General features: G+C 35.6%; 1 protein-coding gene across 2 annotated transcripts; it reads right to left on the bottom strand.

Annotated features, from left to right (window-relative positions):
* Positions 1 to 26626, bottom strand: gad2 (glutamate decarboxylase 2). Of its 2 annotated transcripts, none has more exons than XM_056450771.1 (16): positions 25942 to 26626; positions 25628 to 25690; positions 25216 to 25359; positions 24421 to 24654; positions 23680 to 23770; positions 22885 to 22997; positions 20807 to 20922; positions 19404 to 19483; positions 19234 to 19288; positions 19006 to 19122; positions 14010 to 14074; positions 13080 to 13158; positions 12469 to 12618; positions 11292 to 11399; positions 8673 to 8762; positions 1 to 4713 (listed from the first exon to the last, which is right to left on the bottom strand). In XM_056450771.1, the coding sequence occupies exons 1-16, from the start codon at positions 26012 to 26014 to the stop codon at positions 4540 to 4542; spliced, it is 1752 nt and encodes a 583-aa protein (XP_056306746.1). In that variant the 5' UTR covers positions 26015 to 26626; the 3' UTR covers positions 1 to 4539. The 2 variants fall into 2 exon arrangements, with proteins under 2 accessions (XP_056306746.1, XP_056306747.1); XM_056450772.1 differs by lacking the exon at positions 25942 to 26626 and adding an exon at positions 25445 to 25477.
* Positions 26627 to 27537: the final 911 nt, after the last annotated feature.

Below are 27537 nucleotides of genomic sequence, written 5' to 3'. Positions count from 1 at the left end.
AAGCTATAGCGACAGAGTACTATATATATTTGAAGCTAAGCTATCCATATTGCCACTAAAACTAACACCAGGTTCCACTATATATAGATAGATAGATTTGAATATTTGGGATTGTATTTCACAAGCTTGAAAGGCAAGGCGTTCATGCACGTGCAAAGAGAGCAGGTTTGTAGCAGCAGCAGCGGGGAAAGACGGCACAAAGGCGTTCCAAGACTACCACAGTGAGGATGTCGATGTGTTTGTCATGATTACAAGAGCATAAAGTTACACAAACTATGTGACACAGCTTGTCGATCCTGAAAAGAGACAGAAAAAAACACTGGTATCTCAAAAAACTACAAATTTAGCATTCCTTCCATGCTGAAAAAGCAGCTAGCTTGTTGGGTTAGCTTGTTGCTAGCTAGAACCATATTAGCTCACTGCAAAAAAATGATGTGCTCAGTACTTCTGTCTTCTTTTCCAGTATAAATTTCTTAACATTCTTAAAATCAAGAAACATTTACTTAAGGTAAAATATTAAGGGTCAGATTTACTAACTGCTAGCTTAGCATTTTAAAAAGATGCACTACACAAAACTTAATGATGTAGCGAGGAAGTCCCTAGCTGCATTTATGGTAGATTTGTTGGAGCTTCCAAAACAATCTCATAGAAATTCATAACTGTTTGATTTAGTGGCTAATTCATATGAATTTTGTACATTTCATCTGTACATTTGAGTAAAATTTCCTCATCCCCCAATGATGGTTGGGTTTAGAGGTAGAGTTTGGGGGTACAACTCCTTATAAAAATCAGACAATGAAATCTTATGAATCCGTACAAATCAACCACTTTTCTGACAATTCATTCATTCATTCATTCATTTTCCTTCACCTTAGTCCCTTTATTCATAAAGGGTTGCCACAGCGGAATGAACTGCCAACTTATCAAGCATGCGTTTTACACAGTTTTCCAGCTGCAACCCAGTACTGGGAAACATCCATACACACCCATACACTACGGCTAATTTAGTTTATTCAATTCACCTATAGCACATGTCATTGGACTGTGAAGGAAACCGGAGCATGGGGAGGAAACCGCAGAGAAATGCCAACTGAACCAGCGACCTTACTGTGAGGCGACAACCACTGAGCCACTGTGTCGCCTCTGACAGTCCCTAAAATAGTTAGGTTTGTTCATTGGATTGGGCTGGAATTTTCCAGAAAATGTATGAAACAAGACTAATTAAATAAGAAAACATAGTGAATTAATAAGGCTTGCATTCACAGCTACACTGTAAAACATGATTAGTTTGCTTTACTTAAAGAGAGTAAACCCTTTACTTTTATCATGATTAGTTGATTGTACTCAAAAGTGAGTAAACCCATTGCCTTAAAATTATTAAGTAATTGAATATGTGCATAATTATGGAAAATTAAGTTAGGTCAACGTAACCATTTCAAGTTACACAGTATTTACTCACTTTTTAAAGTCAACTTGTTCTTATTAAGGCAACGCTTACTCACTTTTATAAAGTAACAGCTATTTACAGTGTAAATGCACAGCTATTTCAGTTTAGCACTTCACATTTAGAGCAAGTTTTGAACGCGTTCATCATATTTTCACAAATTAGCATTTTTGGAGTTTACGCTGAGACGATAACAGTGAAATGATTATTGAAATGCTGATCTCATGTAAATCAGTGGTCCCCAATCACTGGGCCATGGACCAGCACTGGTCCGTGGATCAATTGATATCAGGCAGCACAAGAAATCAATATTATTTCTGTGATTATTTATTATCTGAGTCTAAACAATCTTTTATTTAAAAAAATGACCGTATTCTCTTGGTTACATCTCGGTCACTTGAGTGACAAAATTTAACCCACAAGCAGCAAAATGAGTAAGAAACTGACGTCTTTGGAAAGTTTCTTTGTGAAGGGCAAATGGCCCAGTGAAGGACCCACAAACTGCAAATGAATGGATCCGCAACCAATTTGTCAACAAATCAGGTGAATCCAGCAAGAAGATCAACTGCTGGAGATTGCAAATGGCGGCAGCTTTAGGGCCATTCACATATCGCGTCATTTTCAATTGTGAACGTATATTGGGAGCGATGCGCTCGTGCCTTCCAGGCATCCCAAGTTGAAACCATCTTTTTTTCAGACCAACGCGAATCAAATGACAAGAACTATCCAATTAGCTTCATACTTTATATGGAATATACACATTTCAGCAGACTAATTATATCAGACAGACACAGAACAGCCAAAATCTGCAGTGCTTTTTAATTTTCCCTATTAATAAAACTTGTATCAGAGTTGCAGCAATGTTTTGTCAGCTCGTCATTCTCTGAGAAAATGGTTGATGATCCCCTAGCAATATATATACACCGAACCTCCCAGCCCCCAGTCATACACCAACCCCCGATTCTTCCCACCCTACCCTGGCCACAGTAAAACTGTCAAGCGTTGACTGGTCTGCATTGGTAAAATGGTTGGGGACCACTGATGTAAATGACAACCAAAATTCTTAAAAAGTTTACCATCATGAGAATCAGAAGCACACTGCCATCAGTAGGGAGTTTCACAGAAGTGTATCCTCAAGCCAATTTGCTGTTTATTAAATCTTACCCCAAGTCTTGTTGACTAAAACACGTCTCAAAATGTAGTTTATTTTTGATTGCCAGTGAGGTGAGGAAAATAACCTTTCTTTCCTTTCTATTTTAATTTGTCTGACCCCTTTGGCACATTTGTTTTTGTTTTCAAAGCAAATTTAGCTAATTTGGATTGATATTTCAAGACCACTAGATTCATTATCTCAAGTGAGTCTGAAGTAGATGCTTCTTGCTTTTTTATAATGTCGATATGTGTACTGGAAAAACAACAAAAACCTTAGGTAAGGACATCATTCTTTGCAGTGCTACTTTCAGTTGTGCTTTTCCAGCAGGTAGAAAGATAGCATTAGCAAATCTACAAATGATTTTAGCAATAAAGCAACTCTCATCCAAAATGGATGACCAAGACTTGGACACATTCAGACAACGCTCAGTTTCTTAAAACATCAAACTAAGAACATCCATTGGACAGATCATCATACATAGAAGCTAAAGTGCACAAGCTCCTCTTTAGGAGAACTGGACAATACTGGCAATTAATACTAAGGCAATACACTTACAAACACACAAAAATACAAATCGGCACAGGATGTCAAGTTAACCACTTGGGCACGAATACAACCGGCATCGGTTCAGAAATGGCTCTCCAAATGTGCTATAATAATAATCATTTCGAGTAAGTGTGTTAAAATGCACTGGATCCTCCATACACATATCTTTGCAGTTACGTAAGTCATCATATTCAACACGCGCACACACACACACACACACACACACAAGCAGCACGCATCTACCATTTAGGATTAAATATTTCTTGAATAGAGAAAATAATATTATTTACCACACAAATAGACTCTGCGTATATACAATACAGTGATGTATTCACATAGATATGTACTTGATCAAGAACATCTTAAAAGACTATTTACACACTATCATAGGGCATAACCCTACGTATGCTTATGCATTCTTTTCTTTTTAGAGTTTATATATATATGACATTAAATTTAGCTCTGTTAATACCCTGAAATATCTATCATTTTGTATAAGAAAGCTAAATAAGTGCATGGATGGGTCGGTAAATTAAGAAATCTATTGCGATTGTGTAGAGTATGTAGGGAAGCGAAGGTATTTATATTAAATTTGTTTTATTTATTTTTTAAATACTGTATATGATGTGCATATGCTATTGTTTAAAGAATGGATATTATATTTATTCTTATTTTACTTTATTTAACCACCATTGCAATTTATACAATTGGAAATAATACATTTCCAAGCAAAAGAACATTGAATATTGTTGATGATTGCACATATTTTAAGGTGGACGGGTAATTCTTATATTGTGATCAGGATAAATATTTTGGGATTTGTTTATTAGAGCATACAAGTTAATATTTACATTTTTATATATATTTAATGTTAATTTATCAGCTTTTAGAAGCGTAGAACCATATAAAGGACCCAATTTAAATTTTTTTACTTACTTTTCAACTACAAATGCCTGATTTTTGAGGCTATTTTAATTCTTGACAGAAATGATGAAGTGCTTTTGGATAAATATGTCTCTACTATCATACTATAGCCACGTATATATACATATTAATGCAATCTGGCACTTTGAATAACTGTTCAGATAGAAACGTATGACCTGCACCGAATAGAAGCAAATAACTCTTCATATTCTCAATAAACATGTAAACAAACAAAGTCATGTCAAAGACACTAAGATAGACAGTAAAAGCAGACGGTAACACTTTTACAGGGCTCTGGACCATGAAGCCCACAACAACGCTACAATACTATAATCTAGATATTTTCATATTATCATTAGTTTTTTTTAAATGTGACTTTGGAGAAGAGGAATCAGAGATTTACCGTTACATTCACAACAAATATGCAATCCATCCAGGGACACGAGAGTAACAGGTTTTGGTGCGGTGAGTTTTAAAGATCCTGCCCCAGTCGCTCGATCTCTTCAATGAGGAAGTCAATGTCTTCGAAGGTAGCGGCTGGATTGGAGATGACCATGCGGAAGAAGTTGACCTTGTCTCCCTGTGGCTGGTAGCTCACCATGGTCGTGCCGTACTCCATCATTCTGGCTTTGATTACAGGAGCAACCTAGGAGAAAATATTTTTATAAGTTTAGAAGAAATTATTTTTCCTATTAGTCTTCATCCATTGGTTTCACGTTCAGTTTTAGCTGTCCTTACGTAGATTAAGCACCATCTACTGTTATTAAAGCATGTTGGTTTAACCTAAAAAGATTAGTTTTTTGAGACTTAGAACTTAGCAATTATAAAAATTATTATTTATTTGTAGGCAACAACCAAAAGGCTCCTTTAAACCCTATATACAGTATAAATGTATTCGATGGTCTGTTGAAATTCTTGATTCTGATTGGCTGGAGGATGTGCATTATTTTCGTTGAAACGCACGAATAGATCCAGTCAGTTTTGATCACTGTTCATAATAAATGCACTTCTTTCAAATGTTTGTAAAGTTAGCATTGCAACTCACATGTGCTGCACATGAAACTGATAAGGACGTTTAATGGCAGATAGGAAATCTGCAAAATTTGAAAAATACTCATCAGTTAAGAGTTTTTCCAAGCGAGAATAGAAAATTATTTGTCAATTATTTTAATTATAAAAGAATTATTTTAATTATTTTAAAGTCATTTTTTTTATTTACAATTATTTTAAAGTCATAAATTATTAAAATGATTTTTGTTATTTTTAATTGTTTTAAAATTATTAGTCAAGTCAAATTGGCAGTTTATGTATAAGGATAGCACGTCCTAAAATGGGACTCCGAGCACCAGGCAGTGAGCCGCAGCTCTGCGAACAGCTCCCCACCAAGAGAAGCTTTATATCAGCTAGACCATCTCAGGACCTGCCACTGGATCTCATCTCTTGCATCTCTGTTGTTTAAAACATGATATATAATTAATCTTTGGTGTATCTGACGGTCAATCTTTGGACTTTTGAACCTATTATTTGTTCTCAGGTCTATTTTATTTATTTTTGGCAGATCACAAAGATAAGTTTCATAATTTATGATCGTAATATTACACTGATCTGCGTATCTGCTTTATTTATTTGTTTTAAAAGAAGAAAAAAAATAAAGCAGAATGTTCTCTTACCTGTCCTGATTTGTTTTTTTTCTTTCATTTATAGTTTATAGTGTAATTTTCCGTGCTTGTTCAAACTGCTTTTTTTTTTTTTAAATAAGTCAAAACAACACAATTCTTGAGTTTTTTTTTTTGAACAACTTGATTGTTTTATGTTCAATCCACTTAAATTTGTCAAAACCAAATAACTTAACTAATTTGAGTTGGGACAGCATGAATAAATTGTGTGGAACTCAGCAATTTTTTTACAATATATTTACAATTATGTATATCGTCATAGTCCAAAACAACCCAATTCTATTTATACCCATTGATATCCAGACAATAATATACCTTATTTTGTGTTTCCACAACCAGCATTATTTAAATTATCTATTTTCTATGTTAATATTTAAAGATTTGATGTATTCCAGTGATTCAAAATTATGTTTAATGATGTTTTGCCCCTTCTCTATATGTATTGTCAGAAAAGTGACTAATATGAACAAATTCATACTATTTCATTCATATGGGGTTTTAAAAGGAGGCATGACCACAAACCATGCCCCTAACTGCCCAAACCCATCTGCCACTGGGGGATGAGCCGATTGTATTAAATGAACAAGACTGTACATCATTCGAACTATCCACTAAATCACAAAGTTAAGTAAAGTAAAAATGTATTTATATAGCACCTTTCACAGACAAGTCACAAATCGCTTTACAGTAAAAGAGAAAATATAAAAATAGGTTAAAATCCAAGTACAAGTAATACAAATTGTTGTGAGACTGCATTGAAAGTAAACTGACTTCAAAACAAAGCAGTTCAAGGTAAAATTCTTCCATAATTGCATTACTTGAAATAAAAAATCTGAGGAATATATATATATGTATACCTATCCTGATGTTCTTGAGTCTGTCCTTGGCTTAGCATGGCCTGAACTGATTAGAGCAGTAGTTTTGGACAGTATGTGGAGCCGTAATCTGAAAAGCTGAAAGACCCACAGCTGCTCATCATCATCACATAATTACACTGACTTCCCCTCAAATCTTCTGCAGGTGTTCGGTTATTTTAAGCCGTGGCCTGTATCCAGAGCCTATACACAGCGTCCACTTCAGTCTCAGTGGTTACACATACATGGACATCTTTGGTTTCAACTGGAGGAAAATCATTTTGATTGATGAATCTGAACGTGGCGTTTACATGAATGCTAAATAAATCAATTGACCACATTGCATAAATATACTTTCTGGTTTTTGCTCATATTAATCATGTACCATTGCTAATTTTCATCGTTTTAAAGCGCAAACTTAATTTTTAACAATGAGTTAACAGATGACAAAGGTTTAAATTAAGCTTTTTTATGGAGTAAAACTGATGATTCCTGTTGTAAGTGTGCCATTTGTGGCAGTGAGGACTGATTTGACTGCCTTTTTTGCTCCACTTCAAAAAATGAAAGAGGACTTTTAGAGTAAAACAACAGTCATTTTTCACACTTCATTCAACAAAAATACCAGTCATATACCATTTCTGTGTCACTGTACTAGCACAGTAGTGGTGAGCAGGGCTTACATGCTATAGCATGACAAAACCAATGGTCATATCTCTGAAACCTCCTGTTTTTGAAGAGATTCTCCCACAATCATCCTTGTACATGAAACAAAGTCCAACCTATTGTGTTTTATTAGCTGTTTAGTTGTGCCTTTACTGAATGAGCAATGCACTATGTTTGACAGATTGCGCTATTATAGCTTTTATTTTCTTTTTCATTCCTATAAAACCTGTTTTTCCTCACATTTTAATCTGTTTTTATTTGTTTCTAATTCATTTGTAATTCTTTTAATTGCTTTTATTTTCTTATTTCTTTCATTTTTGTTTATGTAAAGAACTTTGAAATACCATTGTGTATGAAATGCGCTATATAAATAAATTTGCCTTGCCTATTAACGTCTACACCTACCACAACCCTAAACCCAACCTCACGGTAACATGTTGTGTTTTATTAACGTCTACGACACCTACCACAACCCTAAACCCAACCTCACGGTAACATGTTGTGTTTTATTAACATCTATGACACCTACCACAACCCTAAACCCAACCTCACGGTAACATGTTGCGTTTTATTTACATCTACGAGACCTACCACAACCCTAAACCCAACCTCACGGTAACATGTTGTGTTTTATTTACATCTACAGCTGGCACTGGAGTGTTACCTTTTGAAAAGGTACAAATTTGTCCATATTAATACCTCAAGGGTACATATTAGTACCTACAAAGAACAAAAGTGTTGCTGTTAAAGTTTTTAGGTACCAATATTTCCGTTTGAGGTACCTATATGAACCCTTCAAGTACAAATGTGTACCTTTTGACCCCAGTGACAGCTCGCGTACCTTTATTTCTGAGAGTGTACGATGCCTGCACCAACCCTAAACCCAACCCACTTGTGTTATAATCCCTCCCACTTGGAGATCTCCGGACTGCAGCAATAACTACTTAGCTATTTTGGTACTTTTGACAGTGGAAATGGAAATAACTGAGGGCTGTAATGTAATGTACCAAACTGTACCACTCTGTAGAAACAACATATAACAGATAAACAGAAACGTTAGGTTGTTTAGAAGGCTCAGCACTGCAAACAAAAAGAAAAGAAAAAAAAAGATGCGCAAAAAGAAATCTGATGCAACATGCAGAGATCTAAAGGCAACATTTGAACTGAAGCATTATTTCTTTATCTTTCTTACTTTCTTTCTAATTTTTGTCTTCCATAAATATTATTTCACAACAAAAAATAAATTAAATTGTGGTTATTTCCAAATTTCACTCCAATATAGACAGCCATTATATGCAAGTGTAATTGTGCAGCATTTATTTGCTTCCTTATCTTGAATCTGTTTGCCATTGTTGTTAATTTGAGCATATTTAAGCCCCTTTCATTTCAGTTCAAATCAATTTCTCTCTCACCTTGTGCAGGCGTTTCATTCTCTCCACTTTGTCCTCCAGGTAGCGCACGCCCGGTGGAAGGTACCAGAAACACACATTGGTATGCTGCGGCTGCAAGGACACAAGACCATCAGATACCATCAGCGGACGTTCATACACACACCTATCAGTCAATTGAACGTACAACACACGCTCGCATAAATAGAGCACTCGAGGGAGTCCATTAAAGATCCGTGACGGAATATGTGATTAGAGGCCGTCTGGGGCCATAATGGGATTTTTTTGTGTGGGTGTGTGTGTGTGTGTGTGTGTGTGTCACCGTCACTTTGGAAGCAGCCATGTAATCAATTCAATCAAAAGGCTTTTCTGTGAGCGCTTGAGCAGGTAGCTCATAGACAGACACTACAGTCCATTAGAGGCCCTCGTCCTCATTGTGGGACTCCAGGGGCCCAGCTAGAGAAGAATACATCCATGCGTCAGTGAATAGGGCTCATTAGCTATTCAAATGGTGCAGACAAAACACAGATCGAGTCGTATCTCTGTGTTAGAACCAAGGAAGAGCATCAAAACTGAGAGCTGAAAGATTTGGTTAAATGTCATTGGACAGTACCGCAACACGCATTGCACTGCAGTGACTTCAGCAAGGGTATATGCTCGGCGAGGAGCCTTCTGTCAAATCGTTTTGTCACATTGACACCAGGCACAATTTACATTTAAATTAGCCTCGAACGATGGCTCAGTCATTTCAAGGGTGAAACATTTTTATGTTGGATGAATTAGCGCACACAATCAGCTCGAAATTGCTCGGGACTTGCATTTAAATGTGATCTGAAATTTAAAATGGGATTCAGAAATACTGAGTTTTGCGCGTTTATGCGGACGTGTCAATTCCCTGAGAATAATTTACGAGCATATTTAATGAGTATCTTTTTCATTATACAGAAATCAGAGTTTTGTCAGTTAAATAAATTAAAGCACACATAATGAACAAATACAATTGAGGGGGAAAAACGTTTGGGGAATGTTTTTCAAGGATTTCTTAAAAAAAAAGGAAAGTAATCCTTCATTTATTTTCCTTCAGCTTAGTCCCTTATTTTATCAGGGGTCACCACAGCGGAACGAACCGCCAACTATTCCAGCATATGATTTACGCAGCGGATGCCCTTTCAGCTGCAACCCAATACTGGGAAACACCCATACAATCTCGCATTCACACCAGAGGAAACCCACACAGGAGAACATGCAAACTGACAAATGGTCCTGCCAGGACTTAAACCAGCGACCTTCATGCTCTGAGGTGACTGTGCTAACCACTGAGCCACCGTGCCATCCCGAAAAGGAAAGTAAAGTAATTTATAATGTTACTAAAGACTTCCTTTTCAAATAGTCTTTAGGACTCTCTGTTATTATAGAATACTGAAAATGTATTAGAATTATTAGGATATAGCATATATGCACAGCTAGTGTTTCTTTCTTGATACACTTCCGGTGAACGGTTATTTGACTTTTTTCAGTTTTATACAGTTCCTTTTACAGCATCGATGTTGTAATATGATTAAAATACAATCAGTTAAATAGACTTCGGCATTTTTTTAGTTGCTCAAGTTTAAAACAAGATGAAAAGCCGTTTACATGCACGCACCGTCAGGATCAGCAGGCTAGCGCTGAAACTTCATTGAATATACTGGGGTAAAATAAACGTACATATTATGAAGACATGGCATGGGAAAATGTAATAAAATGCAGTGCTTCTTTTACAATCTAAGACCTGCTTTATATCGTACAGTATATGAATCAGGCAGTGAAGATTGTTGGTTTTTAAAAAGAAACAGACCTTAAACGTGTCGATTTTGTAATGGCATACAGTTCACCGGAAGCGTTTGACCCAGGTTACTGACAAATTAAAAGTCCTTCTGCAAACACCCTAATGGTGCCATGGTTGCAATGGACTCTTTTAGTAAAGAGATCTTAAAGGGACAGTTCACACAAAAATTTTAACTCTGTCATCATTTACACATCTTGTTCCAAACCTGTTTGAGTTTCTTTTTTCTTTTCTTTCCTTTCTTTTTTTAACACAAATTAAGATATTTGACAAAAGCAGTATTAGTATATAGTGTACAGTATTTTTTTTTCCTACTATGGTTGTCAATGGTTACCGGTTTCCAACATATTCAAAACGTCTTTTTAGCTTACCGATGAAAAAAAGAAACTCATAAAGGTTTGGAATCACTTGATGGTAGCTCGCTTGAGAGTAAATTGTGAGTAATTTTTTATTTTGGGTGATTTTTTTTTAACAGAACCTTAGTGAAATGTTCAGAACGTTTTAATAATGTAAAGAACCATTTAACGAAAACTTCACTGAGATAATAGTTTCCATGGTTTCCATGGCAACCACTGTAATAACAGCCACAGAAAATGTCTGTCCACATAAGGGGCTGTACTACATTATTATTGTGCGTAATATGCTGGCATAGCTGTCAGAACAGGCTGTGTTCTGGGAAAACATGCTCAAACTATTCAATGGGTTTGTGTTTTATAATTCACTCCTTTGAATGTTCTAGTTCCTTTTATGAAAAAAGCATAACATCAAACTTCACAAAGTAAGCCAAGAGGAATAAATAGTCAGAATATGTGACTGACCTTTCCATCAAACACCATCTGATATCCTTCCCTGTCCTTAATCTTGTTGTAGAGATATTCGGAAAGCTCCAGGCATTTGTCGATCTGAGCCTCAAAACCAATCGTGCCCTTCAGAGGAGAAGGAAAAGACATTGTGATAACACACTAATGTAAATATCACAACACAGATGGATGGCGATGTGGTGAAACTACTGTGCCAAATGTCCTTACAGTCCAGTGATGCTAAGAATACAGTTCATCTCCTCTGTTTGTGGTAACAGAATACTAGTGTACTACTTCCCTATTAACTGAATACTATACACATGCACTCACCAGCCCCTTTATTAAATACACCTCTGCTCGTTAACGCAGACTTCTAATCAGCCAATCACATGGCAGCAACTCAATGCATTTAGGCAAGTAGACATGGTCAAGAAGGCTGCAGTTCAAACTGAGCATCAGAATAAAGCTGCGGTCACACTGGTATATATATATATATATATATATATATATATATATATATATATATATATATATATATATATATATATATATATATATATATATATATATATATATATATATATATATAGTAGTTCTGTTTATCAAAACTGTGACTTTTGTATCTAGTAATTTTGCATGAATTCAGTTTTTTTTAAAAGTTAAACTCATATTTAGAATTGTAAAAATGAATTAAAATGAATTATTTTAAAACTGTGAGAAAGTCTGTAAACTCTGAACCAAAAGTAAAACATTCTGGGGGAAAAAGTAATATGTGAACTTGATAATTCATCCTATATCTAAGAAAAAATACAAGGAGAGAAAATGAAAACTCAAAACAAGAGTATTAAACTTACTCTGAGAGTATTTTGAGGGGAAAAAATATTAGTTTCTAGATGCCAACTCTATAAACTATTTTAACTGCAACATAGAAACCTAAAATTGCAAGATGTAAACTCAGAATTCCTTAAAAAAAAAAGACAACAACTCTTAATAGTGAGGTATAAACTTAGAATTGTGAGGGGAAAATATACAAATTGTCAAAAATAATCTAAGAACGAGATTCTATAGTTCTAATAACCTTTTTAATTTAATGTAAATTATTTAATGTAAATAATTTCATTGAATGTAAATAATTTAATTTAATTCAATAAACAAAAGCTATAAAGGAAAACATAAACGTAAAGTTTTATAATACCTTAGCTCTCCACATCAGCCACAGTTTAAAGATGTCCACATGACGTCCACACTGCAGGGCCTTGTCCCCTGTGTCATACTGCAGGTCATAATGCTTGTCCTGCTGGAACAGATAACAGGCCTGCATCTGATTGCAGCTCTGCATCAGTCCCTGGATCAGATAACAAGAAGAGAAAGGGGAAAAAAAAAAAAAACTAATATATATATAAAAACATATGCAATTGAAAATTTTAATTGAGTTAGATCTTTATTAATTACATGATGTGGCAATGAATGTAATTAATCACGTAGTACATTTTGAGATTTAATATACTTCAAAAGGCTAATTAAAGCTGTTACTGTTTTAAATGAGAAAAGCTATTTAACATGAACATATACTATATACCTAAAGGCTAATGTTACACATCACAAAATAAACTGAACATTTTTGATAAACAGTTTAGTTTTTTGTGCAAACAGCAAAACTCATTTGAAGTAAAAATAACTCATCAGTTCACAGGAATAATAGTTTAGAAATGTGACTTTATTGAATGTCACTTGAACTAACATCGGCACTCATATTTGAATAATATGTGATGTGTTGGTTTTGATGAAGGAAGCAGACGGTCTCACCTCCTCTCGAACCAGAAGAGCAGAGCACTGCAAGGGCACAGCCATCATTTTATGAGGGTTCCAGGTCATAGAATTAGCCCTAAAATGGTCAATTTAGACAGCAAATAATTGAAATACCATGCCATTGTCCTTGAAGTAAATGAGCAGCTACTTAATCATTTATTTTTATTCAGACAAAATTCTCTAAGCTGTGCAGTGAAACGCCAATACAATAGAAAAACAATCCATTCTACCCATTTTATGGGGGGGAACTTTTCAAAAGTTTGTGAACTTTCAATCATATTTGAGTCAATACTTTATAGTGATTATTATATTTCTATTATAATATATTTGATCCTGTTTTCATTTCAAAAACAAGTTCAGAATATGAATCTTGAGTGTTTTAGCTTCCAAATGATGTCTTGTTTTTGACTGATGGTTACATATTTTTTTACAAAATGAAGGTAATAAAACTACAGACATGCCCAGTCATGCCCAATGGCCCATAGGTGGGCTGGGTCAGGTTAAGAGACCCACTAGTCTAATTAATCCTATGCACAGGAGAAGTTTGAGAACATAAACCTGACAAATGTCTTGAATTACAACTCCTGAACACTGTCTTTATATGTGGTAACCATGGCACAAGTGCATTAATTGACTCTGGTCCTTTTAATTATTAGAAAAATAAAGCACATGCATTCTCTCCACATAAACCACCTCGGATGGGGATTATTTTTTTTAATAATTCAATGACTCGTCATCAATTATTCCTTATTCACACAAGGGTATTAACATGCAGGGGCAGAGGTTAAACTCATTGTAGCACATCGACATATGGTGCTAGTGAGGAGGAGGAATAAAATTCTCATAGAGTTGAGAAAAGCTGAGGAAAGAATTTCATAACTGAACTAGATATTTTGTCAAAACAAGACTAAACTAGACTTTACTAACCTCTCAACTCCATTCAGCTTCCACCGGTGTTTCCGGGACATTAGCAGACTTCCACCCCATGCTCCCTGTATGAACAAAGACAACAGTCATTTAAGTGACACTACCTAAAGCATAACACTGTGGATCTAAAATTGCAAACTTCGTTACTATACAGTATGTGAGTGGAGTATGTCCAAATTCATAGTACTCGAAAAACAAGATGTACCTGGATTATCTATTACTTTCGCTGAGATTCTGATGTGAAATTTATGAATTTAAGCAATGCAATCGATGGCGAATGTACCTCTGAATTCTATTTATACTACCCACATTCACATTATACAAAACCTACTTTTTAACAGTTAGGAAGCACGTTAAATTTCAACCAACCCAGACTCACTGGAAATACATGTCTTAACCTACATTTTTGCAAAATGAAAAATAGGTTGCTCCGGATACGTGTCTTTGCACGTTTCAGATGTCAAATCCACTAGAGGGCGCACTGAAAATATGCTACTTAGGGTACGTTTTGATGTACAGTTCAAATACACATTCTTCTTGTACATGTTTATGAGAGGGTTTACAGTTCACCAAGACCCTAATCCCTCCCTTAAACCCAACCAATAGTGTTTTCAAAAGCAATGGTAAGAGAAAAGTACACTCTGACCATGCAATTTTACCTTGATTTCACATTACTTTTGACTCTCTCTACGAACTGTGATTTTCCGGTTTCAAACCTGAGCACTCTGCATCACAAGTACAACAATAAAAGTTGGCCATATCGAAATAGGTGAAGCAAGCGTATTTGATTTTGAACTATGGACCCTGTTAAGGTGTTTGATGGTATTACTTTAGTGTTGTGCAAATTACTGCATGAAAATAATTCATTATTCATTGACAAATATGTCCCTGTTAATATCATTATTATATAACATCTTTATAACAAAATATCCTAATTACACCTAGTATTCACTTTACCTTGAAGCTGCACTCAAACATAATGTTCAAATGTAGTACCTACATTTTGGATGCAGGTTATGCTTTTAATTTGCAGAACATTCATCAATATACAGTCACCTGTTTATTCATTCATTCATTTTCTTTTTGGATTAGTCCCTTCATTAATCATGGGTCGGCACAGCGGAATGGTAGCCAGGGCTTGAACTAGCGACATTCTTGCTGTGGGGCGATTGTGCTACCCATTGCATCACTGTGACTCCTTTCAACTGTTTAACTGCATGTTAATGAGAATGTCTTACGTAGCCAATCAACGGCAGCAGCTCAATATATTTAGTCAGGTGAATGTGGTCAAGGTGGTGGAAGTTGCTGAGGAACAAACCAAGCATCAGAATTAAAATAACAAGTGATTTAAGTGGCCTTGACCATGAGATTTAGATCAGGTATACCCAGGGCTTAACCTAAAATGGAGTTAACTGGTTAACAAAAGTTCAGAAGCAGGACCACGCCTCGTTTTGCCTCCTTAACCAATCACCTACTCCTTAAGTGAAGTTTCACCAACTAATTTCGAGAAGAGCATGTGATATGATTGATCGTGGCTGGTCTACCATCCGTAATCATTAGTAAGCCAATCGGATTAATCCAAACTCACTACCGTCTAGCCTTACTCCCTTAACTTTGTTTTTTGAAAAATCCCCCATCCACCCCATCTCCCCCTTTTCCCGGGGGAGCTCTCAAGACATACCTGATCTCGTACCCCCTTACATGCTCTATTGACCAGACGGGAGCCCTTTTATTTTATAAGCTCAGGGTTTTCTCCCAGGACAGCATGCCAAACCTGCTAATATTATCAAGCAATATCTAAGCTTGAACTCTTAAAACTTATTTTAGGCAGACCAGCCCTTTAGCACTGTTCATCTCGTTCTCTCGAAACCACACTCCATTCCTCTATTTCCTCAATTCCCATTAACAATCCTTATAACCCTTTTTTCTTTCCTAATTTGAATTGGAAAGTCCTAATAACTCTACCAAAACATTACAGAAAAGGTACTCCCACTATGATTCTCTAGGCATTTTCATTTGACACCCAATCAACCAACCTACTCATTCATTATTCTCTTACTTCCATTCCCCTTCATCCCACTGTTCCCTTACCATCCGTACATTCCTATAATAAAGACTAGCCCAAGGTGTGGCATGGTCCATGCTGGTAAAATGATTATTGATGCCAGAGCTGGTCTAAGAATTTCAGAAACTGCTTATTGCCGTAGAACTGCCAGACTGGTTCAGCCTCATAGATGGGTAATAGTAACTTAAGTAACCCCTTTGTTGCAGATCTGATTACCTCTGCAGCAATTCTGTGTCACTACTATGTGGCCAAAATCTCTAAGGAATATTTCCAACACCTTGTTGAATCAATCCCATGAAGAATTAAAGCAGCTCTGAAAGCAAACTGGGATACTGGCAAGGTGTACCAAAATGAAGAACCTGGCCAGTGTGTACAGATACATTATGTCCACAGCCTGTTTGAGATTCCAGGAGTGGGATAATAGCGCTTGCTGTAGATCTCATCTGTATTGCATGTCTAGCTGCTGCCTTAAGGTTAGATGAATGAGGCTGGGTGGTGCATGTGTTTGAGCTCCAGCATGCTGCCAAAATTGCTCTATGTTGCTATTGCATGCCAGAGGCTACGATATCACAGGGGGGGAAAAAGAGTAATAATGGGGAATAAGGTATCTCTATTAATCTTATCAGCCCCATGAGGATGAATACACACATGTCCGCACTCACACAGACTGATTGAAGGTAATTCCTCTAATAGGAAACATTTATATACAGCTATACTTCAAAAGGAGGTCATTTATTACATGCATGGCAAATGGTCCCATGACAGAAATTGAACATGCAGCTGATGTTTTCAGTTTCCATGCAATTTCTAGGCTGCTTTTGGTGATTCATGGGTGGTTGCTAGAGTAACTGGTTTCTAGGGCATTGCAAAGTGGTTGCCAAAGTCAAGGTCTTTTCAAGGTCTTATAAAATACATTGCAATGTAGCTGCTGGAATGCATTTGTTCTGACTGGTTCCTAGGGTATACTTTTTTAGGCCTCAGAAGTGTGTTTTAAACAGTGAGATGTGCTTTCTAGACCAATAAATGGCAGTTGTTGTGCATTTCTATGCAATTGCTTGTTCTTGGGGTGTTCTTGGTCATCAGTAAATGGTTGTTAGAGTGTTCTGATTGGGTGCTCTTCTTTCCCTTCAATCAGCTTCCTACTGATGATGAGGTCACAAACTGTTTAATTTATTTCTGCCCGCTGTTAAGTCAACTGCTTGCCGTAGACCAGGGGTGTCAAAACTTGTTCCTGGAGGTTCGGTGTCCTGCTGAGTTTAGCTCCAACTTGCTTCAACACATCTCCCAGGGAGATTCTAGTATACCTAGTAAGAGCTTGATTAGCTGGTTCAGGTGTGTTTGATTAGGGTTGGAACTAAAATATGCAGGACACTGGCCCTCCAGGGCCGAATTTGGGCACCCCTGGTCGATAATGTTCTTGGTGTATGTGGTTAGTAGTTTCAAGTTTGGTTCCTATGCTATTGCTGTGCAGTTGCAAACTGTGCACTTGGTCTGAGTGTTGCATTGCTGTGTGTTTACTTTGGTTTCTCCTCTTTTATTGCTCACCAATGGAAAATGATCCTATTGCTTAGAAAAATAACTTCACGCCCAGCCTCAATGAGATTAGCAGTTCAAAAGAAGATGTTCATGCAGATGTTCAATTCTTAGGATTGGAGATTTCTTCATTGCTGCACTGTTGATGTTATTCATTGCTCTGGATGTGTGTTCACAGATGAATTTGGATGAGTTAAATATAGAGCAGAAATTCAGAGTATTTGTCACCATACTTGACCACACGTCATGATTTTGCCAGGTATGATGTGATTCTGGAAGATCATTTTTGTTCGAAAATGTAATCCAAACCTATTCTCTACCCCTAAATCCAACCATAACTGGAAATTATTCCCAAAATCAGAGATGGAAAATAGTTGGATAACAATCATGTAGACGTGCATAAACCTAATCTTAAGCCTAAACTTGACGTAAGCTGTAAACATATCCCTTAATTCTGATTGGCTGATTGGAATGTTGTTCCAGGGTCAACATAGATGTTAATCCAGGAACATGTCCTACTTGGTGAAATCAGGTTGGAGATACTTGACCTCATGTCATGACCTTTGCTTCACTTTTCACTTAAAACCCTGACTTTAAAGGGATAAAATAAAGATTGTGTTATTAATTGCTCACCCTCATGTTGTTACTATTCTTCCTTTATCTTCAGAACACAAATTTAGGTGCATTTAGAACTCTCTGATCCTCCACAGACAGCAATGGTCCAGAAAAGGATCTAAAACATTGTCAAAACATTCCATGTGACTTCACTGGTTCAACTGCAATCACACTGAGCTACAAGAACACCTTTGTGCACCAAAAATGTACAGTTTTTGACACACTAAAGTGTTCTTGCAGCTCAAAATGATAACAGTTGAACATCTTGGAATGTATTGACAATGTTTTTAGCTCCTTTTCTGGAAAACATACATTGTTTTGTACAATTATTTGGTGCACAAAAGTGTTCTTGGAGCTCCATATGATTACAGTTGGACCACATGGAATGTTTTAACAATGCTTTTGGTTACTTTTCTGGACTTGAATGTCTCTGGATCGTTGTTGGATTTCATCTAAAATGCTAAAATTTGTGTTATGAATGAAGAAGAACGAAGGTCTCAGGGGATTGGAACAACATGAAGGTGAGTAATTAATGACAGCATTTCCATTTCAGGATAAGTACAAGCTTTAATAATTGTACTACTACTTTTTCTTATAACACATAGAGCTCATCAACAGTCCTTAACCCTAAGCTTCCATTTGTAATGCAGAAAAGCTCCTTGATTTTCCATCTAGCGAATCATACTCAGGCTGTGCCAACACAGAGCTCACTCTCTGCACACCATGTACACACAGGTGAAATGTTCAGGAAGTTCAAGTAAGTTCGAGGTCAGATCTACTCACATCCACATGCATCCAGACGTCATGCTTCTTACAGATGTCCGCTATAGCGATCAAAGGATCAAAGGCACCATAAACCGTGGTGCCGGCCGTTGCGCTGACAAAGAACGGCACGTATCCCTGTGAGAAAGAAATCAGCGGGTTATTCGAGTCCCAGAACCGGACAGATTATTCAAACAGACCCAAGAGAGACACATGAGATGGACATGGAGATACGGTCATCGAAATTACCTTCTGCTTGGCTTCAATGATCCTCCTCTCAAGGTCGGATGGAATCATCTTTCCCCTGGCAGAAATGAAAGCAGTAAAGCTGAAGTCATATGGTTTAGTGTTTATGATGTCAAGACACACATTTCTCAGTCTCGCCGTCTTAAAGTGATGCGTCAGTAATCCAGACTAACCTCTCATCAGCTTTAATGCAGATGACGCTCTCTGTACCGATTCCAAGTGCGGCAGCTCCTTTTTTGATTGAAAAATGGCTCTGAAAGACAAAATGTATCATGAATGCACTGAATTGTACAACTAATAATAATAATAATAATAATAATAATAATAATAATAATAATGATAATAATAATGATAATAATAATAATGATGATGATGATGATGATGATGATGATGATGATGATGATGATGATGATGATGATGATGATGATGATAATAATGATGATGATGATGATGATAATAATAATGATAATAATAATAATAACAACAACAATAATAATATTAATGATAATAATAACAACAACAACAACAACAACAATAATAATAATAAATAATAATAATAATAATAATAATATAATAATCTCTCAGTTTATAGCAAAAATAATAATAATAAAGTTGTATTAAAAGATTAAAAAAGCCTTGTGGATCAAACTTTCTGTTTACTTAGTAAAAATGTTTAAAAATCTAAAATTTGGCATCCCAAATGAGGGGCCGGAGAGATATGACTTGCAATATGAGTGATGACACAACGGAAATATTTAAAAAAAGAGGCCATATGCTGTATTTTTGCTCCTTAAGACACCCAGATTGGCTTTTTCTACATTAAAATGTTAATATGCTGTATTTTGAAACTACATAACGTCAGTGCCTTGTATTAATGCATATTGTAATATGTTGTGTTTTGAACTGCATAACAATATCAGTGCATTGTACAAAAGGCCTTCTCTACAAACATACTAAAATGTTTTCTTTTGAAATTACATGACAACGGTGTGCTGTAAGATGTTCAAGTAGGCTTTTTCTTCATTTACATGGGTAAATCAAAGAGCCGTATTGCATATTGCATTATATATCTGTGTCTCCATTAGTGCCAATATATGGAGAATATATACAGTCAATTCAATTTATGAATTGGGAGCCAATTTTTCTAACATCAAAAATGACATAATTTGCATATTGCAGTTATAAAACTTTTATCTGGTAATTTATTATTTATTGTGTCACATTATTATGTTTGTTCAGCATAGTAGTTGTAGTCAAACTACAAATTCCAACATAAAATCTTACAGCAATCTTATTATAAAGTCTTAAAGCATTATTTAACCGCTGTCAATTTTTTATTAACACAATGTTAGTCCTAACAATGCTGTTTCATTACCATTACATTATTAAAATCGCTAAAATACAACCATCTTTCATCATGATTGTGTTTTTTCTTATATATTAGCATTTTGCATTATCTAATCGGGGTCTGTTTTCACAAATGACTATACATATATAAGATCAATATATAGATAAGATGAAATAATAACAGTTAAATAACAAGAGGATGTGTAAAAAGATATATAAATGGACATACATGTTCAGATGTGAAGGCCACCAGCCTCGGTACAGATGACATTCCTTTCTCCTTCACCTCAGGGAACATTTTATAGCGAGCTAGTAGCATGGCGTACATGTTGGAAATGGCGCCACCTAGAGGACAATACATGAATCCTTAAATTCCATCACGTGTAAAACTTCCTGTCAGTTTTTTCTCCTCCTTATTTTTCTGGAGACCCAAATGTCGTCTTCTCTTAAAGTTAATGTTTTAATTTAACAGATGCAAATGATTTGCAATTAATTTAATATGCAAATAATTAACCAAATCTCATGCTTTTTATGATTTGTCTTTAATTTCATATGCAAATAATTAACCACATCACACACTATTAGTTTTTAGGATTTGCCTTTAATATGCAAATTATTCTTTACATCACATACTATTAGTGTTTAGGATTGGCATTTGATTTATGCTAATAATTCTCCACATCACATACTATTTATGATTTGCCTTTACATTAATATGCAAATAATTAACCACATCTCATACTATTTATGATTTACCTTTAAATTAATATGCAAATAATTAACCACATCTCATACTATTTATGATTTACCTTTAAATTATTATGCAAATAATTAACCACATCCCATACTATTTATGATTTTTCTCTAAATTAATATGCAAATAATTAATCACATCCCATATTATTTATGATTTTTCTCTAAATTAATATGCAAATAATTAATCACATCCCATACTATTTATGATTTTCTATTATTTTAATATGCAAATAATTAACCACATATCATGCTATTTATGCTTTGCCTTTTATTGAATATGCAAATAATTCACCGCATCCTATGCTATTTATGGTTTGGTTTTAATTTAATATGCAAATAATTAACCAGATCCCATACTATTTATGATTTTCCTCTAAATTAATATGCAAATAATTAATCACATCCCATATTATTTATGATTTTCTATTATTTTAATATGCAAATAATTAACAACATCCCATACTTTTTATTATTTACCCTTAATTTAACATGCAAATAATTAATCACATCCCATACTATTTATGATTTGTGATTAATTATGCTAATAATTCCCCACATCTCATACTTTTTATGGTTTGCCTTTAAATTAATATGCAAATAATTAACCACATGTCATGCTATTTATGCTTTACCTTTAATTTAATATGCAAATAATTAGCCACATCCCATATTATTTATGATTTTCTATTATTTTAATATGCAAATAATTAACCAAATATCATGCTATTTATGCTTTGCCTTTTATTGAATATGCAAATAATTCAACACATCCTATGCTATTTATAGTTTGCTTTTAATTTAATATGCACATAATTAACTACATCCCATACTTTTTATGATTTGCCTTTAAATTAATATGCAAATAATTAATGACATCCCATTCTATTTATGATTTTCTATTATTTTAATATGCAAATAATTAACCACATCTCATACTATTTATGATTTGTATTTGATTTATGCTAATAATTTTCACATCACATACTATTTATGATTTACCTTTAAATTTATTTGCAAATAATTAATCACATCCCATACTATTTATGATTTACCTTTAAATGACTATGCAAATAATTAATCACATCCCATACTGTTTATGATTTACCTTTAAATGACTATGCAAATAATTAATCACATCCCATACTGTTTATGATTTACCTTTAAATGACTATGCAAATAATTAATCACATCCCATACTGTTTATGATTTACCTTTAAATGACTATGCAAATAATTAATCACATCCCATACTATTTATGATTTTCCATTATTTTAATATGCAAATAATTAACCACATCCCATACTATTTATGATTTGCATATCTTGTTCTTTTTGGGGTGTTTAACAGCAGTGCAGAAATTGCAATCACTTGCATCAGTTTCTCAATTGGTCTGGTTGGAATCATACATCAGTTGAAGAGTACAGAGATCCATAAACACAGACCTCATCCTAACAACTTCAGACTTTAAGCCAGTCATGTCTTTGCTTTCACGTTGCAGCAGAAGCACACAGCTCAGAATAAGGCAGGTCACTGAGATTGACAGCTGCTTACCCGGAGAGAATATTCCATCACCGCGGCCGTCCTGCCAGCCAATGATCTCCCTCATCTTCTTCAGCGTGACGTATTCCAACAGCACGAAGACTGGAGCCACCTCATAGGTGAACCTGTTTGCACACAAACCACATGCCCCAGTTACACAAGGCAGACAAAAAAAATCATGACAACCTGTTTCACAACGGATGTTACAGAGAATTTCGCAACAGTGTGCAGATTTAGCTTAAAACAATGGGGAATGTAGGATTATTTTAGACAAGACTGGGATTTTAGATGTTTCAATGTTGTCTCAAACACTTTACAATTGATTTCTAAGACAATCAATTAAATAAATGGAAGAAAAGCAGATTTTTCTCCACATAAATTGATATTACATTGTACATACATGGTCATTACATTGTTATTATACTTAATTTGTATCTGCTAAATGACTAAAACTACCAAAATAGAAATAATTTCCATCTCATTTGGTCTCTGTGAATAGATCGGAGACCAAAATGAAAATACAGAGGCTTTATTTTCTGGTCTGATTTATCATTTTATTCCTTTCAACTGTTATCTATTGGGTTAAGCCTGCCAACACAAAGACCAGACCACGACAATGCTTATGAAGGCAGAGAAAACGGAAATGATTTCAACCAGCTTTGTATTGTAATGGAAGGACACACACACACACACACACACACGCACACACACACGCACACACACACACACACACACACACACACACACACACACACACACACACACACACACACACACACACACACACACACACACGCATAGACTCACATATTGGTGTTGGCAGTGGAGGTTAGCCAATCTGCAGCCAAGCCAACCATGTCTAACCCAGTGGAGAGCTGATTGAAATACCTGGGATGTGCTGAAGATAAACACAGCAGAGAGGATAAATGCAAAATGGATGATTTTGACGTGTGAAGATGTTTATGACACTATTATCTTCCACCATTTATAGTCACTCGCGGCTTGATGTAAAACAATTTCAGAACCGCAATAAATCTCAGACGCCGGCGCGGACAGCAGGAAATCAATCAGTCTTTCTGATCGTTCATGATTATTATTCCCCAAACGAAAATCGCTTTGCAAAATAATGGCAGTTAAAATGTCACCAGAGAAAATACAATCGTCCCTAGACGCGTTCATTTAATATCACGTCATGTTCTGATCTAATTCGATTCGCCTTCAGGCATAAACACTCACACACAAGCACGTTTGCGGATCTGCTTTACAAGCGATGCAATCAGTAGCATAAATATATTATGGATAATATAGGTTTCCAATAAATGTAAGATTTATTAATTTTCTTTTCGGCTTATTCACTTTATTAATCAGGGGTCGCCACAGCGGAATGAACCGCCAATTCATCCAGCATTTGCTTTACGCAGCGGATGCCCTTCCAGCTGCAACCCAACACTGGGAAAATAAATGCAGCAATATATCATATTTAATACAATACATGCTAGTATACGATCTATATATGTCGCTTATTGAATAAAATAAAAATACACTCACCGGTTTTGATGGCATATTTAAGCGTAGCGCGGCAGCTGATCAGAATATCGTCTAAAGTCTCGGGTTCGTCCGAAAGCTCCCAATTATTCCTTTGGAGCAATTCGTTTGGATAGTGGAAATCAATCACTTTCGTAGACCTGTCAAATGATTCCACTATATAAGCCAGCAATATATCCACAACCTCCTGCAGAAAATTCATAGTCTTCGCGTCTCCGTCCAGTGCAGGTAAAAGATCTGGAGAAAAATAATATGAATTATTATTTTATAAAACTGTGGGATTTAATCTGAACTTAAATAGTGAAATGGCTTCATTTATCCGTGAAAAAAAGACATATCTCTAATACATTTTTTGTTAAAAATATGTGTAATAAAAATAAAAATGTTCCCTTTTTATTACAATAATATACTCAAATATATATAAAAAAACTAAGTACAATAGGGATTGCTTTCTGTTTAATTAAATTTATATATATATATATATATATATATATATATATATATATATATATATATATATATATATATATATATATATATATATGGAATTTGCCCTAAAAAGAGGATAAAGATTTTTTAAAAAAAGATAATCAAAATATTTGCTAAAAACTGGTTTAACGAAAAAAAAGCAGACTAGAACAAGCAAATACTCGTTTTGTATTTACTAGAAATTAATCAAAATTACATCCAATAACCAATTTAACCGCATAACCAACATGACAATGCAGTTTATCCTTTATTTCAGGCGTGATCTGTGCTTCAGATACCATGGTAGGGATGTGATTTGTGGCGATTTACCTGTTGAATAGAGATCCGAGAAGCACGCGGTGGCTTTGGAGCAGTTACAGGGTTTATTGCAGCCGCAGCTCTCGGCTGTAGACTCATCCTCGGCTTTAACTGGGGCTTGAGCTGCTTTCTCAGCCTCCCCGACATTTAACAGAGCTACAAAAGAAACGATTAGTCTATCATTTGAGCCGAAACCCAGCATCTCAAATTGTGGGGAAAATAGTTACTTTTGTAACTGCACCTAATTCGTTTCAGACTCTTCAGAGATTAGACTCTAAAAAAGAAAATATGCTTTAAACGTTGAATTAAAGTTGCATATGGTTACTGATCAAATCTGGCGCTGCTCATAATGATGTTACATTTTAAGGAATGTGAGTGAGACGCAAATAAAGGGTTTTAAATGGCATGTTAAAAATAAACGTACCACATAATTTGGAGCCGATGCCTCCGCTGAATTTCTGGGCCGCCGCCTGGCACCATGCTCTGGCTGAAACGACCAAGAGAGTGTGATTTTTAACATCACATCCATCATAAAACTTCCTTTATGAACATCAATAATCCGTGGTCATAAAAAAACGATGTAAATCCAGTTGTTTATTATCACACGACAAACCCGACATGACATTTCAAGCCTTTAAATTAACCTTGAGCATTGAAGACACAATAAATGTCGCATTTCTTTTGTCTCGTGATCACTAATGCACAAAACACAATCATGCAGGCTTCGTTTTCACTTACGAGTGTTCGGGCTTTGACTGCCGTTTCCCGTCGCGTTTTCAGCCCCCAGAAACCAAAACCCGTGTGATGCCATCGCGAGCGGAGCGGATCAGAGCAGCGACAGAGGCGCGCGAGCTGAAGCCATCCAGACGCGCGTCACCGGGGAACGGGAGCTGTCCGCAGCCGTGGTGCTGAATCCTGCCTGATGCGCTGGAAATCCGATGCGTTTAAAATCACACCTGTCCAAACGCGTCAAATCAAGTGACTCAGTTGCTAAAGTGCTCATAAAAGACGCTCTAAGCTCTCAGGCGAAGCACAGAGTGTCTTTATTCGGTTGGTGCGCCGTGCGCAATGATTTGGAGCAGCCGAAGACCGTCACTGAACTCATGGAGAAACACTGGCACTGATGGAGACACAGGCATCCAATAGCTCTCATTTACACGGCTCAGCTGCAAACGCAAGTGCACAGTGCATTGCTAAAAACGCACTTGTAGAAATCCGTTGCGCAGGCTATCCAACGTGCAAACTTGCAACTTTAGGGGTAATAAAAGCTTCTAGTGGCGTAAAGACAATCCGCGTCACGTCATCAGAGAAATTCCGACGCGATTCGGGTCATGACGAACTATTTGCGTCGTTAATCGTGACCACACACACTGGTTTGTGCCCCCCCTGGCGCATCACCCGCATCAACGGTATTTGTTTATTTATTTATTTCCTTTTTTAGTTTCTGTAATTGCTTTACTCTAGCAAGGAGCAGACTTCATCAGAAGCAGGAGGAGCTGCCGGGGTGCATGGACCATGACGTTCAGATGTGTGGTCCCCATTTATCATTAAACTATTGTTGCTGTAGAATTTGGAGACCCAGTTTAAAACGTGCACAAGACACATAATAATAATTTTTTTTAAACCTGGAATATATATATATATATATATATATATATATATATATATATATATATATATATATATATATATATATATATATTTTTTTTTTTTTTTTTTAAAGTAGGCTATACCATTGTTCATTGTGTGCGGTTATTGTGCGCAATGGCACTTGAGTCCTTTATTCACGAATGCAGGTTATAAAATAAAACCCCAAATAAAGCTGAACTGTATCTATATTATGGGATGTGGGAAATAATACCGTAGGTTAAGCATTTGAGTTACGAGTGTTCTGGGCGAACGGTGCATAGATTCTCGATAACATAAAATAGACACAAAAATGTGTATATTATCACGAAATACAATCAGAATAAATATTATTTAAATTACAAATAACTGATACGATATTATTAAAATATTGTTTATATAATAATATCGAATACATAGAAATCTGCGTTCTACATAACCTTTATTTATATTTATTTCTTTTGGTAACGGTGCCTGTTCATAAATATGATAAACAGAACCCTTTAACGCAAGTACGCGACGATTAACTAGCTGATAAAACTAAAAAGGAAATAACGACACAGCACTGATGGGTTTAGCCATTATTACGTTTTATAAAGCAACTTTACCTTGCATATAGCCTACGCATTTTACCACTTAGGTTGCCTAATTAAATGTTAAATATAAATAAGTAATATTACATGTTCACAAAAAAATTTATTAAACAAA

This window comes from Danio aesculapii, chromosome 24, assembly GCF_903798145.1.
Source record: "Danio aesculapii chromosome 24, fDanAes4.1, whole genome shotgun sequence".
In the NCBI taxonomy this organism is placed as follows: domain Eukaryota; kingdom Metazoa; phylum Chordata; class Actinopteri; order Cypriniformes; family Danionidae; genus Danio; species Danio aesculapii.
This window is presented reverse-complemented; position numbering and strand designations above follow the sequence as displayed.